This window comes from Gossypium arboreum, chromosome 12 (assembly GCF_025698485.1).
Source record: "Gossypium arboreum isolate Shixiya-1 chromosome 12, ASM2569848v2, whole genome shotgun sequence".
Taxonomy (NCBI): domain Eukaryota; kingdom Viridiplantae; phylum Streptophyta; class Magnoliopsida; order Malvales; family Malvaceae; genus Gossypium; species Gossypium arboreum.
In genome coordinates this window covers 117970421-117986272 of record NC_069081.1, presented here as the reverse complement: position 1 = coordinate 117986272, position 15852 = coordinate 117970421, and the positions used below count along the sequence as shown (strand labels likewise).

At 33.6% G+C, this 15852-nt stretch overlaps 3 protein-coding genes across 7 annotated transcripts; 2 read left to right on the top strand and 1 right to left on the bottom strand.

Annotated features, from left to right (window-relative positions):
- Positions 1-2974: 2974 nt before the first annotated feature.
- Positions 2975-8092, top strand: LOC108478525 (uncharacterized). The gene is made up of 14 exons (XM_017780987.2): positions 2975-3265; positions 3628-3773; positions 3959-4128; positions 4260-4406; positions 4505-4556; positions 4758-4932; positions 5095-5177; positions 5336-5545; positions 6173-6289; positions 6555-6699; positions 6870-6977; positions 7192-7257; positions 7335-7591; positions 7716-8092. Exons 1-14 carry the CDS (start codon positions 3184-3186, stop codon positions 7797-7799), a joined length of 1842 nt encoding a protein of 613 aa, XP_017636476.1. The 5' UTR covers positions 2975-3183; the 3' UTR covers positions 7800-8092.
- Positions 8093-8378: 286 nt separating this feature from the next.
- Positions 8379-9614, top strand: LOC108479232 (protein SAR DEFICIENT 4). Its single transcript, XM_017781700.2, has one exon. It carries the CDS (start codon positions 8495-8497, stop codon positions 9482-9484), a length of 990 nt encoding a protein of 329 aa, XP_017637189.1. The 5' UTR covers positions 8379-8494; the 3' UTR covers positions 9485-9614.
- A 324-nt stretch (positions 9615-9938) lies between these two features.
- On the bottom strand, positions 9939-15622 carry LOC108479230 (dnaJ protein ERDJ2A-like). Of its 5 annotated transcripts, none has more exons than XM_017781699.2 (11): positions 15475-15622; positions 14751-14942; positions 14534-14629; positions 14258-14378; positions 14038-14144; positions 13717-13934; positions 13064-13241; positions 12844-12963; positions 12040-12126; positions 11575-11685; positions 9939-10999 (listed from the first exon to the last, which is right to left on the bottom strand). In XM_017781699.2, the coding sequence occupies exons 2-11, from the start codon at positions 14934-14936 to the stop codon at positions 10172-10174; spliced, it is 2052 nt and encodes a 683-aa protein (XP_017637188.1). In that variant the 5' UTR covers positions 14937-14942; positions 15475-15622; the 3' UTR covers positions 9939-10171. The 5 variants fall into 5 exon arrangements, with proteins under 5 accessions (XP_017637188.1, XP_017637187.1, XP_017637186.1 ...); XM_017781698.2 differs by having other exon boundaries at positions 14751-14961; positions 15475-15613; XM_017781697.2 differs by having other exon boundaries at positions 14751-14945; positions 15475-15613.
- Positions 15623-15852: the final 230 nt, after the last annotated feature.

Sequence of the window (15852 nt, the reverse complement as noted above, 5' to 3'; positions counted from 1 at the left end):
ATGAATTTCATACTTCAAAGACGCCATTACCGTGATCGAGATGAATAACCCGGAAGCTCGATACCAATTTGTGAAAAAAATAGAATAAAATAAATAAAAATAAAGAACACATAAATTTTACGTGGAAACCCTTTCGGAAAAAAACCACGCAGGCGAGGAGAAGAAAATTCACTATGTCGAAAAATTTTTACTCTAATACAAGAGGAATAGACTATGTATATTTATAGGCTTGCAAAGCCATATTCTAGTAGGATTGAAACACCTTATCCTAATCAATATAAAATAGATGGAGTTTAATAAGGTTTAAAAACCTTATTCTAAAATAAAATAAAAGAAGTCTAGTTCTATATGGATTTTACTTTTATTTTATTTTCCATCGTATTTTATTTAAATAAGAATTTGGGTCACTTAATTCTGACATTTACGTTATCGCGTTGTAACATTTTAGTCATTGAACCGTTAATTGTCGTTAACGGTGTAACGGTAAGCTGACATGGCATGTTAAATCATCATTTCAAACAAAAATTTTAGGTTACTTTATACAATCGATCATTATATTTTTTCATTTCGAGTAATTTAATTTTTTTCTTTTATGTTATTTTAACTTTTTTTCTATTCTTTTCTACTTCTCCCTTTGTTTTCCTCCGTTCTTCGTTTTATTTAACATAATATTTCTATATTTTCTATTTATTAAAATTAATCTTTATATTTTTATTTTTTAAACAATTTAAATTTTTCGTATGAAGCAAACTTGTGGAGTAATTTTTATATAAAACAACTTTTGATTATTTAAAATAATAATAAATACGTTCCTAATTGCAGTACTGGTCCTCACTAGATCGAATGCACTGCACACTTACCCTGCATCATTAACATTATTAAATTAAACATCCGATTTTGGCCTAAAAAAACTTTAAACAAGAAGCATTGGATCCATCACAACAATTGGGTAATTAACATAATCCAAATATTTATGTATATTATAAATTTTCAGATCCATTAGATTCCAAGATAAAAATATTGTTAGTGATTAGGGAGGGAAAAAGAGTGGATTAGGTAAGATTAAAATGGTTTTTAAAATTATTTATTTAATTGCGAACGTGAAAATAAAATCAAATTCTTATGGTCTAATTACAAGGTTAAACTCTCTATTTTATGAAAATTAATAAATTAATTTGTTTCTTTGAATTTGTCAAATTTTGATTATCCTTTTCAAGAAAAATCAAGGTATTCTTCTATCCTTAAACAGAACATTAATTATCAGTGTCAATTTATATTTGATGGTACGGAAAAATAAAAATTCAACCATAGTATTTTGAACAGTTTTAGTTCACAAGTTAAAAAATTATGATTATCTAAGTCTATGAGTTTCCAAAATAATTCTAGAACTCGAGTCAAACCCATAAAAAACATCATATTATTTTAATTTTTAATAAACATATATTTTTATATTTTTACAATTAAATCTAATATAAATATTAAAAAAATCTAATTTAAAATTGAGTTAGATCAAAATCGGGTTGGATCGATCAATTCGAGCAAACCACCCAACTCATGGATAAAATTACCCAAACTAAAATAATATTTTTTAGTTTTATGGGTAAAAGTAACACAAAACTTCTTATATTATATCATTGATTGCATTTTAGTTATTTTATTAAAAAATAGGTGAATTAGCTCCTGTATGTTAGATGAGTGGGCAAAATACTCTTTCAATTAAATTGTGGTGTTTATATACAAGTTATAATAAAAATTTAGCACTTAATATTTACACATTTATTCAATTTGACCCTTACTCTTTTATTGGAAGTAAATTAGAAATGTTTAAAACTAATAAAAGTAATGGGTCAAAAGGACTTAACAAAAATTAAAAAAATTAATTAAGCCCTTTTGAAGTTTAAAATTATTTAAAAATTACAAAACTATAAACAAAAGTTATGAAAATTTTAAATTTATAAAATTTTTATTAAAAATAACAATCTTGATCCATTAAAATCCAATGATTATAATATTTTAAAAAATTGTTCCCTACTCTTTTATTGAGTTGGTATTACTATTTTAATAAAAATTATAATTATAATTTTTATTAATCATTTTTAGCTGTTTTAAATGTAACTATTATAAATTTGAACCTTAAAAGTACATTTTAATGCAAATCTTTTAGCTTTGTATCCCACCACCCAAATTTTTTAGTTTTGTCTTGGCCCTCCATCACATAATTCCTAGTTTTACCCCTACATGTGTATGTGTAACGGGTCACAATTCAAAGTTTATGACCAAGGCACAAAGAACATATCATGGGGTTTACATATTAAATAAGACTCATTTGATTCAATTGAATCGACTCGATTTGAATAACAAGTGATTTAAACTTATTTACTTGAAGCCTTAGTGGCTCGGCTCAATGAGGTAATATGAGAAATTAAAAATTAATTCATTTATTTGAATTTTTCAAATTTTAATTATCTTATTTCAAGAAAAAAATAAAGTATTCATCATGACTTAAAAAAGAACAATAATTATCTGTGTCAAATTATATTTAGTGGTATGAAAAACAAAAAATAATTTCAATCACAGTATTTTGAACGAATTTAGTTCGCAAGTTAAAAAATCATGATTATCTAAAAATGAAAGTCTCTACGAGATTCCAAAATAATTCTAGGCTTGAACTCGAGCCAAACCCATAAAAAACATCATATTATTTTAATTTTTTAACAAACATATATTTCTATATATTTATAATTAAAAAATAACAAAAAAATTCATAAAACTTTAAAAAGATTAACATGATGTAGGTTTTGCAGGTTGTTATGTTTAAAAATTTAATATTTTAGTTAATTTTTTGTTAAAAATAATAATTTATCTCTTTTAAAATATCGCTAGTCAAATTCGGTTATGTTTAAAATTTGAAGCGAAAATTTAACTTTTAAAGAAAGAATAAAAGTGAAATTTTAGAAAAAATATATTGAAAACTTTAAGTGATACATTCATCATTAGTTTAAATGTACTTAACATTTGGTATAAATTTATGAAGGAAAACAATAAAAAATTCATAAAAACCTATAAAATAAAAAGAACGTTAGGGATTTCCACTAAAAATAGCAGCGAGATTGAAAAATTAAATTCCCGCTGAGTTAGTAGCAGTGGAGGGAAAAAAGTACAGGAAAACAAACAGAAAGAGAAATGGGAAAGAAGAGAAATGCGAGCACAATGGACGACGTTGATCGATTGTTCGAATGTTTCAAGTGTGGCATCTCTCCTCCTCGTAAGTTCCTCTCCCTTTTTCCTTAATATTGTGTGTGTGTTTTCCCCCAATTTTTTGTATATTTGTTAAGTGAATTACACTGCAAAATTTGAAATCCGATAGTCGACGTTGATTTTCATGAAGCGTGATAGTTTATCAAATCGTTTATGAGAGATTCGTTGTATTTTCATTGAATTTCAAATTTTATTTGTAAAAAAGTTTCAAGTTAGGGCAATATATTGCAATCTTCATCGTCATTGGTTATCGAATTAGTGTATGAGTTGGTACCGATTTTAGTCCACTGCAAATTTACGTGATTTTAATGTGTTCGTACAAATTAAAGAAGAGGGAATAATAAAGTGTCTTGATTTATTTTTAACTAGAATCTGCTGTAAGGGAAAGGAAAGGGTGTAGAAGCAAGATGAATCAAGGAAATTCAACCAGAAAGGTCTCCGCGTCACCTTGTTCGCCTTCCCTATCTGAACAAAGAAAGGCAACTGCAACCAGTGCACAACTCTCTGTCGAGAAGGTATTCTAAGTTGAATTGGCTTTGTTTTGTTTAAACTTATAGTTTACTGGTTATGCAAGATTTGTGTATTTGGGACAAACAGAGTCCTGAAAGGTAGTCTCTTTAACTTAGACTTGTTTGTTGCCAAATCGGTTTTTCTTTGCTATATTAATGTAGAAATTGACTTAACTTCATGTTTCCTTTAGTGCGTTTCAACAGCAGTTCAGCCAGGAAGATTTAGCCGTGGGAAACAGTTCTCGCCAGTTATATTTTATGGGTCTCCACATGGCGTTCTTCCAAAAAAACCATTGAGTTTGCTGCGCTTGTTACGTGAAATTCACATTGATCTCAGTGAACAAGAAAAATCGAATTTAAGGTAGTTGTTTGACTCCATTTCAGCACTTCTAGGATTCATGTTACATCAACTATTTTGACTAGAAAGCATTCGTTGTCTCTTTTCTTATTATTCTTTATTTATTGACTTGGCTCTTGTTATTCATTCCTTAGAACACAAGTATGGGCTACATTTCCAAGACAGGATGAAGCAGTAAAGTTTGCTAAAGTACATGCAAATGCACATGTTTTTAGTTATCAAGATCACTATAGTGGACAAAGAAGATATCTTGCTTCTACATATGAGGAGTTCTGGAAGAGGTCTTTACTATTTTTTCTTGCCTGTTCAGATTTGATTACTTCATGAGAATTATCCTTTTAAACTCTTCGTTTGTTGCTTTGTTATCCTGTCATTTCAGGTACAAAATAATGGAATCAAAACTTCGCCATCACTATGAAGTGATTCAGGAGGTAGAAATCTCTACACGTCTGTCCGTAATTGAATGAACATGTGTAATATTATATGATTTCGGTTTTCCATTCTAGCAAATTTCCATTCATACAGTTTGTCTGTGCTTGAGTAGTAAAACCTGAAACTACCACGAGGAGATGTTTGACTCGTCTTTTTTTTCATTGACATTATTTTATTGATTGTGGCTGCATTGTTTCTAGGGTTTCCCGTGCCACTTGTACTTTGATTTGGAGTTCAATAAGAGAGACAATTTGGGAAGGGATGGAAATGAAATGGTTGATCTCTTGATTTCTGTCATTCTAGAGGCCTTACTTGAAAAATACTCTATCAATGGAAATCAGGATTGGGTGGTGGAGCTTGATTCCTCTACTGAAGGTACCGTTCTGGGGTGTCTATGATTTGTGCCCCTTAGAATTTGTGATATCTTTGTACTTCGGATAATAACAGCGAACATCATAGAAATGTGCATCAAATCATTTATTTTTCAAGACAAATGATTTGCTTTTATACCGGGGTTTGTTAAATACTCAAATGCAGAGAAGTTTTCTCGCCATTTGATCATGCGGATGCCAAAGACTGCTTTTAAGGACAACTCACATGTGGGTGCATTTGTTGCAGAGGTATGCCTTACTTAAAAATTAGCTGTGTTAATTAATGTTATATATAGCATTGTTTTGTTGCCACCATCAGGGGAAACCTGCTATAGTTAATTTTCTTTCCTTTTTACTCTTATGCATCAAAATGCTAACCATTATCACTAGTTGTTGACATTTTTCAGATATGCTCACGCATAGCAAGTGCAAAGGAAAGGGATGAAAGATTTGAAAAGTTATATGTAAAAAAAGATTCAACCTCTGATTCACCTGACCAACTTTTTGTGGACACTGCTGTCTATTCTAGAAATCGTTGCTTTCGCCTGGCTCTATCATCTAAGGCAGGAAAGAATTCCTTCCTCTTACCTACTGGGCGTTTCAAATGTAAGGACATGGTATGCTAATTTACTCGCTTGAATCTTAAAACTTATATTGCAGTGACTTTAATTCTTGACAAGGAATTCTGCTGCTTTTTGTGTGTGTATTCATGCATGTTGGAAAAGATGCTCCAGATACAGTACTTGCAAATTTATTAAAACTTTCTAAAAAATTTCTCTGTGACCATTTATATATGTCTGTAGTGCATGATTTATCCTTGCATGCCAGTAGAATGGGCATAAATCATAATTGTATGAAAGTTTTTAAAGTAAAAGTTACTATTAATATTTTGTTTTCTCAATATCTTAATCTGTATCTTATTTTCCTAATGATGGCATGTCCCATTGGCTTACCAGGGCTTGCTTTTGTTTACTAAGGTGATCTCATTCCCATTTTTCTCCTTGCTTATCCTTAAAGAACAACAAAAAAGAAACAACAACTAATGTTCGCTGCAAAAATATGCATTGTTCAGAATTTTACAGCCATGGAAATGTTGAATGAACACTGGTGCTGTAGGATGACACGCCATGAAGAATTGCAAACCCAAATATTCATTTCCTTATCAGAAGCTAACTGCTATAGTTTAAGAGATAGAGCTGCCTTCTAATATTAATTTTGAATAAACATATTTCGTTGAAAAACAGGGTGAGGAGGACATGTTCATGACATCCTTGATTTGCAAAATGGATGATGATTGTGAGAAGCTTTTGGTCTGCAAAATGGAACTAGATTGTGTGAAGACTCTGCAGTTTGAGACAGAGGTAATTTGACCTTTGCCTTGGGTTTCATCATTGTACTACATTGTCGTTTATTTTTCTGTCTTAGTATACGTTTTACATTAATTTACTTGCAACTTCCAATATTTTTGGTTTAAAAAGAAAAGCCAAACTTCAAAGCAATCAGCGTTTACCCTCACATCTTGACTATACAGAAGCTTTTATGTCCTCTTTCTTACTGAATAGAAGAGAATTTTACTATTGTATTGAGACATTTTCTGTTCACCATCCGAATTCTTCTGTTATGCAGGTAACTAGTAATTTTGGAAGATATTGCAGAGCTCCAGAAAACACTGGCATTAGTGATGTTTCTACAACATACCAAACGGGAAAGTCACCCTTCCCTTATTTGGATGAATTTATAGTATCGATTGCCTCCACCGGCAATGTACCAGGTTGTATTATGTACTTTTAACTTAAAGAGCAAATGAATCAAGCATGCTTCAGTAATCTGGGGGGATAATCTAATCCATGATTTCACAACGCTTAACAAAAAAAATTTGTTATCTTTTTTCCTTCACTAATCAAATACTGATTACCCCGGTTAAATTTGCTGTGATTATAGGGAAAATACGCTGCTGGTATTGGTTCTCTGAATACGGATTAGTCATCTACAGCATGTTGAGAAATCGATACTGTGAACGAATTGGTAGAGAGCATAAGAGCAATCATGGTATACTTCTTTTATTTTAATCTGCAAGATGAGAACCAAATTGTCAATATTAGTTATAATTATTAGGTTCATCAATGCCATACGTTATCATATTTATCTTTTATGTTCTCGGTACCGTCAAACCCGTAGAGTATTAAAAAGTTAAGTACCAAAGTATGCTGCAGTTGATATATTTGTGTATGTGACAAAGTTCATCTTTGTTGTATTGCTTCAGTTATGTATGTTGTTGATATGAGAAGGGCAGCTTATTACCAGAAGTGTTACGATCCCGATTGCAAAGGTGTGAGAAACTACTCGTTGTCATTAGTTTCCCCTCTATGCATGACTGCCAATTTGCAATGTTTCCGATGATCGCAGGTTACCGATCTCCCCTACGTCCAATCCCGACAGATTGCGTTCCTGATTCTTCATTTTTCTTTGATTCAAGTGACGACGGGTCGTTTACAAGTAACAATCTTGAATACCGATACGTCAACAACGACGAAGGTAGAGTTTTGCTTTACAGTAACGAAGGTGATTTAGACTACTGTACAAAAGATTCATGGTGGCTTGAAGCTATAAAAGTTGCAGACCATATCGAAAGTAAGCCGGAAAGATTAATGCTCGATGACACGGTTAGCTTACTTGATACAAACTAAACTTTCAACTCTTCTTTATGATGATTATGTTGCTGATCTTACCTTATTATAATGAAGCAATGTTATTTACTAATTTTTCCTAAAATCACTTTACCATCAGGAGAATATGAATGATGAAGATGATGAGTGGTGGATGGCAGCGGAAAGGACTGCAACACAGGTTGAACTTACGCACTCTGGTTAATTCAAGAATTAAAAATAAATAGTTGATAAAATATTCATGTCTATCACATCGAATACGAATAAATATAATATAAAATAGCTCGAATTTTACCAAATTGATTGTAAATTGTAGTTGTACATACATATTTAGATAGTTATAACACCATCCATAAGAGGTAGAGTCGTAAGACTAAGAAGAGTTTTCTTTTCCCTTTGACATTTGTAAAATTATGTTGGAAGTGAGATATTTATGAACTAGATAAGTTGATGCCCATTATTTAAGTGAAATTATTTATTTTGAAAGTAAAAAAATAATTGTAGGGTAGATTTTGTTTTTAAGGTAGTGTATATATATATATTTTTATAAAGATATATTAAGTAGATTAGTTAATCTTAATTTGAATATAATTTAATCAAACAGCCCAAAATCACCTAAAATGAAATAACTCGAGAAAAAGGCTAAAAAATATACTCAATTCGCACACTGACAATCTAAATTTGGTGAATTAGAACCAAACCGGCCAACCCGCGATTCTGAACCGAATTGAATTCTGGGTTCCACCAGCCTTATACACCTGACACGTCTCAACATCATTTTCCCTTTTAAATCGACAAGTCTTGGTCGTCTATTCTCAAGGTGGGATTTTCCCAAGTTTCAACCACTATCTGGTCTTCCTCTCTTCCCCCAATTTCCATCCTTCACCAAAGCTTTCACTAATGGCATCGAATCCTAACCCAATCTTTATTTCCTCCGATTCTCTTCACTCAATCCTTTCCCACAGCACCTTAATCCAACACTTCCATTCTTCTCTCCCCACCGTCTCCTCCGCCATCAACACCCCAATCCGCCAACACTACTCTCTTTCACCTTCCTCCTCTCTCCTCCTCATGCCTTCCTGGTCTTCAGCGCCATCTCTTCCTTATATAGGTGTTAAGCTTGTCACCCATTTCCCTCAAAACTCCACCATCAACTTACCCGGCATCCACGCTAATTACGTCCTCTTCTCCTCCACCACCGGCCAACCTCTAGCTTCAATGGACGGAACCCTTTTAACCCTTCACAGAACAGCTTCCGTTTCAGGCTTAGCTTCCAAAATATTAGCCAAAAAAAACAGCAAAATCCTCATCATGATCGGTGCAGGTGCTTTAGCACCTCATTTGATCAAAGCCCATTTATCATCAAACCCCAGTTTACAAAAAGTGATAATTTGGAACAGAACGATCAAAAAAGCCATCGATTTAGCCGGAACTCTACAAAAAAGCAACGAATTCAAAGGGGTTAGTTTCGAAACCAATGAATCGTTAGATGAAATCGTTCCATTAGGTGATATTATTAGTTGTGCTACGAATTCTGAAACGCCGCTTGTTAAAGGTGAGGGGTTGAAACATGGAGCTCATTTGGATTTAGTGGGCTCGTTTAGGGAAACCATGAAAGAATGTGATGATGAAGCGATTAAAAGAGGGAGAGTTTATGTTGATAATGAAGCGGCGCTTGTGGAAGCTGGGGAATTGGTAGGTGCTTTTGAAAGAGGAGTGATCGGGAAAGGAGATGTTGGGGGTAATTTAGTGGAGTTGATTGAAGGGAAGAAAGTTGGGAGGAAGGATTGTGACGAGATTACTGTGTTTAAATCTGTTGGTTCGGGTGTTGTGGATTTGTTGGCTGCTCAATTGGTGTATGAAACTTGTATGAAGAAGAATAAATGTTGAAGACATGGTTTTTCTTTTTTGGACTCTTGGTTTGATTTTTGTTGTTGTGTGTTATGATAGGTATGGAACCTGTTTTTGTTTTAAGATGGCTATGAATGAAAATAATTCAGCTTTTATGCTTTAGGGTTAATTCGTATCTGCCATTTGCATTTGTTGGATTGCCTCGAATCATTGTTATAAAGGTCGGTTGAACCGATGACATCCCTCATTTTCAGTTTAATTGATCAAATTTCGGTTTAATGAGTTTTAAGTTGAACCAATTTTATCGGTTTTTGATCCAACGGATGTAATCAACTAATTCAGTCTAATTCCAATAAATAATTTCAATTCCAAACCAAATTGACCTAAATCTAAACATTTCCAAATTCAAAATGATATGATAAGCAATCTGTATTATCTAAAGCTTGAAGCTATTGCAATCCCAAAAATGCTTGAAATCAATAATCACCTAATCTGAAAAACTTAAATTTTAAACTCAAAAATAACACAAATCCGATACATCCAACTAATTTTTTTAAAAAATAGTACACTAGTGTCTAATCCCTGTAGTATCATAGTTACTTTGAATCTCTGAAACTTATCCTCCTTAATTTAATCACTATTTAAAAAAAAAGTTAAAAAGATATTCTGAAAAAGAGAAAAAAAAGTAGGGTTTTATTCTTCTAAATGAAATTTGGAATTTATTTTTCATTCCTCATCTGAGCCTGAACCTTCAGAGCTTGAGCCTTTATTATGCACTGCACCATTAGCAGCAGGGCCCTTCTTTTTCGTATCCTTCTCCTCTTCCTCCTCTTCGCTGTATTCACTCTCATAATCGTCATAGTCCTCTTCGTTCTCCTCTTCTTCTTCGATTCCATCCTCCACAATAGGTCCTTCTTCCGATACGAGACCACCCCGCGTGCCGGCTCTTGTTCTTTTCAGGATTTTAACCTTCAAGTTTGTCTTTTTATCGCAACCTATCCAGGAGTCGCATAAGCAGTAAGAAGTCAAGTTGTAGTTTCCTTCAGTTGGGGCGGGGAATCTGCCCATCACCAATCTGGAACCACCTCGAACCTTCTCTATGGTTCTTTTGACAGCTTCGCTAGTCTCCTTGGCACTTGCTCCAGAAACCTCCATTGTCTCCTGAATTGTTTTGGAAGCGGCAGTTATTGCTGTAGCTTCGTCCATGAAGCTCACCTTTTGGGAAAACCATACATTGTTTGAGACAGAATCTGCAAGCAAGAACCAGAAATTTTCTTCCTTGTGGAATGGGAAATAGGGGGCATGGGGAAGAGCACCGATCAAGCCATTGCCACGCTCAAGGGTTATCCAAGCTTGAACTGTCACAACATCACCCTCTTGTATACCCTCTTCACCCTCGGTCTCACATGTGACTTCAACCGTTAAGGAAGGCATCATTTCCAATACCATCTCAACATCTTGTACTTCAGCGGGAGAAAATCCAGCTGCTTGAGTTAGAAGTTGAGCACGATCCTCCATAATCATGTCTCGAAGGTCTTGAAATGTTCTTACCTTCTGTAACAGAGAATAAATAACTCCTAATCATGAGATCAAAGGAAATAACAAAAAAGAAATATGCAAATAAATCGGGGAAGGGGCCTAAGAGAAAGAAAACCTTCAAGCAGTTCTCTCTATTTTGTTCGTACAGATACCCCATTTATGTCTAATTACGGAAAGATTCAGTCGAAGCTCCCAAAATGAGTAGTATCTTCGTATGTATTTATCATTTTGCAAGGGTTAAAACCTACTTTCTAAGAGCCACGAAGATCGGTTACTCTACTTAATCCAACTAATACAAAACAAGATCAAACCTCTCTCTAAGTAAATCCAACTTATGCAAAACTAGAAATATATGGCAAAGCTTAGCAAAAAAAAATGGCATATGGCAAACCTAGACTAGAGCACAACTGATATCAAAATTTTGGGTACATTGCCCAAGTCCAAGTCCAACATCTATTTACAATATCTCAACCATAGAGAAAAAGACTGCACGAAAGCTCGTTGAGATCTAGCTCCTTTGACAATTGACAGCTAGACCTAGAAGGTGAAATGTTAAGAGGTAGCATTCCTGCTAAAAGTTTCAGACTTACCTTGCGAGCTATCTTTTTTACAACAGCCTCACTAAAATGTGGCAGCTGCAAGAAAGATGCAATGCCTTCACTAGATCCTCCAGTTGCCTTTCTTGCACTGAGTGGAACAGCCTGTGTTGCATCAATCAACATAAATAACTCCAAGCATTAATATGGACTAAAATATAAGGCAATTGCAGCTTATCTCATAAATTAATTTTTCCGAGCTAGTACATTAAAAAATAAAAACCTTAGAAGGTACACTGCAATTGAGCTTACATTGAGAAAATTAAGAGATTTGAATATGACAATGGAAATGTTTGCTCAAAGCAAAAAGGGGAGGACATACTTAGACCAACTTTAATTATTTCAAAAATAGTTTAAGCTATAATATTGCGCTCAGAATTTTAATAGATGAAAATTAATAACAGGCTAATGCATGACCTAAAAATGATAAGCAGTAGCAAAATTTCCCAAGATAAGCACCTGAATGATACATTGAGAAAGCTCCACAACTCCTACAGCAGGTCTCAGCCATCCATGACCTTGGGCAGTACGAGGTATAAGTGCCATCTGCAATAGAGGATACATAATTACTGGCAGAGAAATCGCACATGAAAGATACATATATCTGAGACCAATCTGAACAAAGAAAAAGTCATAAGCATACAAAATACAAGCTAGAAGGCCAAAGCATGACAACATAGTACCATGAGTAAGAATGCCTATTTTTATCTTCCAGACGAACTCATACTCAAATTAGATTACTTGTAATACTAATTGTTTGCAGTGGTTTTTCATAGAGCTGCTTATACATTTGTCTATAATTTGATCCTTCGCGCCAGAATCGATCTGCCCATCTGACTCTCTATTTCAGTGAATTTTCTTAAGGTCATAAATATCCAAAATCCCTAGACAGTGCAAGTTTTGACCTTTCAAATAACACTGTCATCATGCACATAGCCACACATGACTTTATTCAATTTGATTAATTTCTTGTGTACTTGAAAATTACTTAACTAAACAGACAGTAGTTTCTATTAGCTAAATACAATCTTACACGTTCGTATTAAAGATTTTCACAGCATCCACCCATGGAGATGGTTGTGTCTACATAGTAACAAGAAGAAGCATAAACTGCTTCTTTTATCTTTTCATTTGAGAACTGGGTTTTGCAGAAAGTACATAGAGTATAGAAGGTCTAGAACATGTTCACAAGACATGATACTGTATAATAATCAGTCCTGGAAGTCTACTCAGACAGAAATGATAGGAAGGCTTAGATCTGACCTTCTGTAATTCTTCCAGGAGTCGAGGTGCAAGTTCTAGCATGCGCTTGAAATCACCAAGTAGAGCTGGAGATAAGGCAGCTGATTCACGGGTTAATTGTGCCTGAATCAACAGCTCAGTCTAGATAGAAAATGGCACAAAAGAAACCATAGGTAGCTTAGTCAGGAATCAGAATAATTACATTTGATTTTCTCAATACCGATATTCAGCAGATAATTACCTTCACTATAGCAGGATGCTGTTTCCAAAATTTAGCTTGCTCTTGCTTAATGTTCTTAAGGTCCAGATTCAACTCACTCCTAACTGACATAAACAGTTTCTGGAGAGGTTCATCATCAGTCCTACGAACTGGTATTTCCATATATTCAGCAGCCTTAATGAAGACTTCCATGACTTTGCTGTAAACCAGGTACCATAATTTATCAAATCATTTTGTAAAGAATTACACAAACAACTCCACAAATCCATACAGTGAGTGGATTAAAAATGGAATTCAACTAGACATCAGAAAAGGTTAAAAACTATAGGTATCAGACTTCAAATTAACATTAAATCAAGGAGGAATTCAGCAGCCTCAGTAATGGTGTCAGATACATATTTTTTAAGATCCCTGAATATACCAATAACTTCATAAACAAAAGGTTCAAGATGAATATAATGAAAGCTTCAATGAAGTGCTTATGTAACTAAAAAAATTAAGAAACAGGAAGGGATATCACTATTTCCTAACTATAGCCCCCCACTCTTCAAAAAAAATCTTGCTGACATGGTTAACACTAACTGCATTTTTTTGGTAACCACCCCATCTGTACTAATTGATTCACTAGAGTTTGCAATTAGTGATCATAAATATTTTTAATTGCGACAAAGTACCTTGGGGCCAAAGAAGGTTTCATGAAATAATAGTAAGTTGATAGAGTTTGATGCATGACATAGTTTCCGGTATACTTTGATGACCTAGAGAGATATATGACAGCAATCACCAACGGCAAGAGAATACAAACACCAACAATCCACAGTAAGAGAATGCCCCCAGATGCTCCATCAATGTCCAGCAAGAACTGGGGAAGAGCAATGCCCATTTGAAAACCCTGCACCAAAAAGATATGGCATTGTCTTAACTCTTAAAGAGGATTAGTTATCTTAATAATTAGAATTAAAATACATAGCTGCTTATTCTAAAAGATAAATTACTTGTCTTCCATCTGGATGTCCATATTTCTCAAAATTTTCACGGGATATAGGATCTGTGAGAGCCTGATAAGCCTTGGCTATGTACTCCACGAAATACTTGTGAGCCTCTGAAAATTTGATATGATTAAATTATTAATGAATAAATGTTATCATTCAAATGCCTTGTCTTCTGGCTAGTCTATTGCAATTCATATAACTACACAACTAAAACACCTTCAACCTGGATCTGGATTTTTATCTGGATGGTATTGAACAGAAAGTCTCCTATATGCTTTCTTTATTTCAGAATCTGTAGCTCCAGGCTGCAACCCAAGTATACTGAAAGGCTCGAAAACTTGAATCTGAATAAAGAAAACAGTGTAGTTCAGTAAGTGCGCTCATAACAGAGATTTAAACTCAATGATTACAGAAGCATAAGACAACCAAAGGAACTTTAACAACAAGATAAGAGCCAAAGAATCTTACATATGACGCATAATGTACTAATTGCATTTACCTCTTGGCTAATGCTCTTGATGTAATAAACCAAGAATATCATGATGACCCAGAGTAGCACCAGAGTCAAGTTACTACAAGTTGAGAAGTTCGAGATCTGCTAGAACAAGACCAATTAATTCCAAATATGAGGATGTACCATAATGCCAACAAAAAGTTGAAACTCCCCATAAGTTACATTTTGAATAATGAATTGAAGTGGCAACAGAAGAGCTTACCCGCTTAAATATGGATTTGCGGTACTTCCCCGAGCGAGAGCATTCTGCACACTGGCAATGAATTACCTTTGTTTTCTTGGATGCTGCTCGGCACAACTTCAGTATTGTATACGGCACCAAAGGCAGTGCCATTATTGTTAAAATGAAAATCGGAAACAATGCACTATTCTCTTCTGAAGCAGCCATGGCGATCTTCTACCTTAAACAAATTCTAATCAGTTACTGGTAAAGTCAGCAACTCTGGCATAATCTACACTTCCTTCTACGACAATTAATTTTAAATGAAATTATCAAAAGAGCAAAAACCAATTACACAAAAAATTTCGAAAATGTCTCGTTTTAAATTTAATAAAATAGATTCAGCTCGCCAATTATTGGAGAAAAAAACTAAAAAACCCTAATTACTAACTGATAAATCTGGTAGCTAAAAAGAAATCAAGCCAATGGGGTAGAGCTGCTAGCACCGCCAAAGTCGACCAGCAGCTAATTAACTCAAACCAATAAGGATAAAAAAATTAACAAAAAAATAAAAGGAAACACTAAAAGAACCCTAAAATCTGAAATTGGCACAGCATTTTGAGGAAATTAGCTACAATTCGAATAAAATTTCTAGCTGCAATATATCATTCATGGTTATTGCAAATTTAAAAAAAAAACCGTAAAATCTCAACATATTTACATAAAATTAAAAGAACAATGAAAGGGATAAAAGAAATTATTTAACCTTCGAAAATTAAATTTCAGATCGCGATCTGCTTCAGAGCCGACTTTGTGTAGGATGGCGTGAGAAAAAAATATAAAAACGTGTGCGAGAGAGTAATGTTCTTGGGCTTTTGTATTGGGCAGGGTTTGTTGTAGTTTTCCCAATTTAGCCTTCGAGAAAAATCATTAACTAAGGTTATTAATTGTCATATTAAAATTAAAAAAAAAAAAACATGGTGACTTAGTGGTAAGAGTAATATTATTTTTGGTAAGAGTACTATGGTAACTCGTGTATTATAATAAGGATTCAGATTGAATCTTATTCTCTTTATTAAAATAAATAAATTAATTATTATGCATTAAATTAAACAACAACTAGTCTTTTTAGTTAAAATTTCAT

What these genes read in the sequence shown, in the direction of transcription:
- LOC108478525 (XM_017780987.2), top strand. Translation starts at nt 3,184, where the DNA reads ATGGGAAAGAAGAGAAATGCGAGCACAATGGACGACGTTGATCGATTG. An exon ending in ACTATGAAGTGATTCAGGAG is followed by an intron (nt 4,557 to 4,757) that starts GTAGAAATCTCT and finishes CATTGTTTCTAG; the next exon opens with GGTTTCCCGTGCCACTTGTA. An exon ending in TTACGATCCCGATTGCAAAG is followed by an intron (nt 7,258 to 7,334) that starts GTGTGAGAAACT and finishes CGATGATCGCAG; the next exon opens with GTTACCGATCTCCCCTACGT.
- LOC108479232 (XM_017781700.2), top strand. Translation starts at nt 8,495, where the DNA reads ATGGCATCGAATCCTAACCCAATCTTTATTTCCTCCGATTCTCTTCAC.
- LOC108479230 (XM_017781699.2), bottom strand. Translation starts at nt 14,936, where the DNA reads ATGGCTGCTTCAGAAGAGAATAGTGCATTGTTTCCGATTTTCATTTTA. An exon ending in TCAAGAGCATTAGCCAAGAG is followed by an intron (nt 14,379 to 14,533) that starts GTAAATGCAATT and finishes TTCTTTATTCAG; the next exon opens with ATTCAAGTTTTCGAGCCTTT. An exon ending in TTTCTCAATGTATCATTCAG is followed by an intron (nt 11,686 to 12,039) that starts GTGCTTATCTTG and finishes GATGCAACACAG; the next exon opens with GCTGTTCCACTCAGTGCAAG.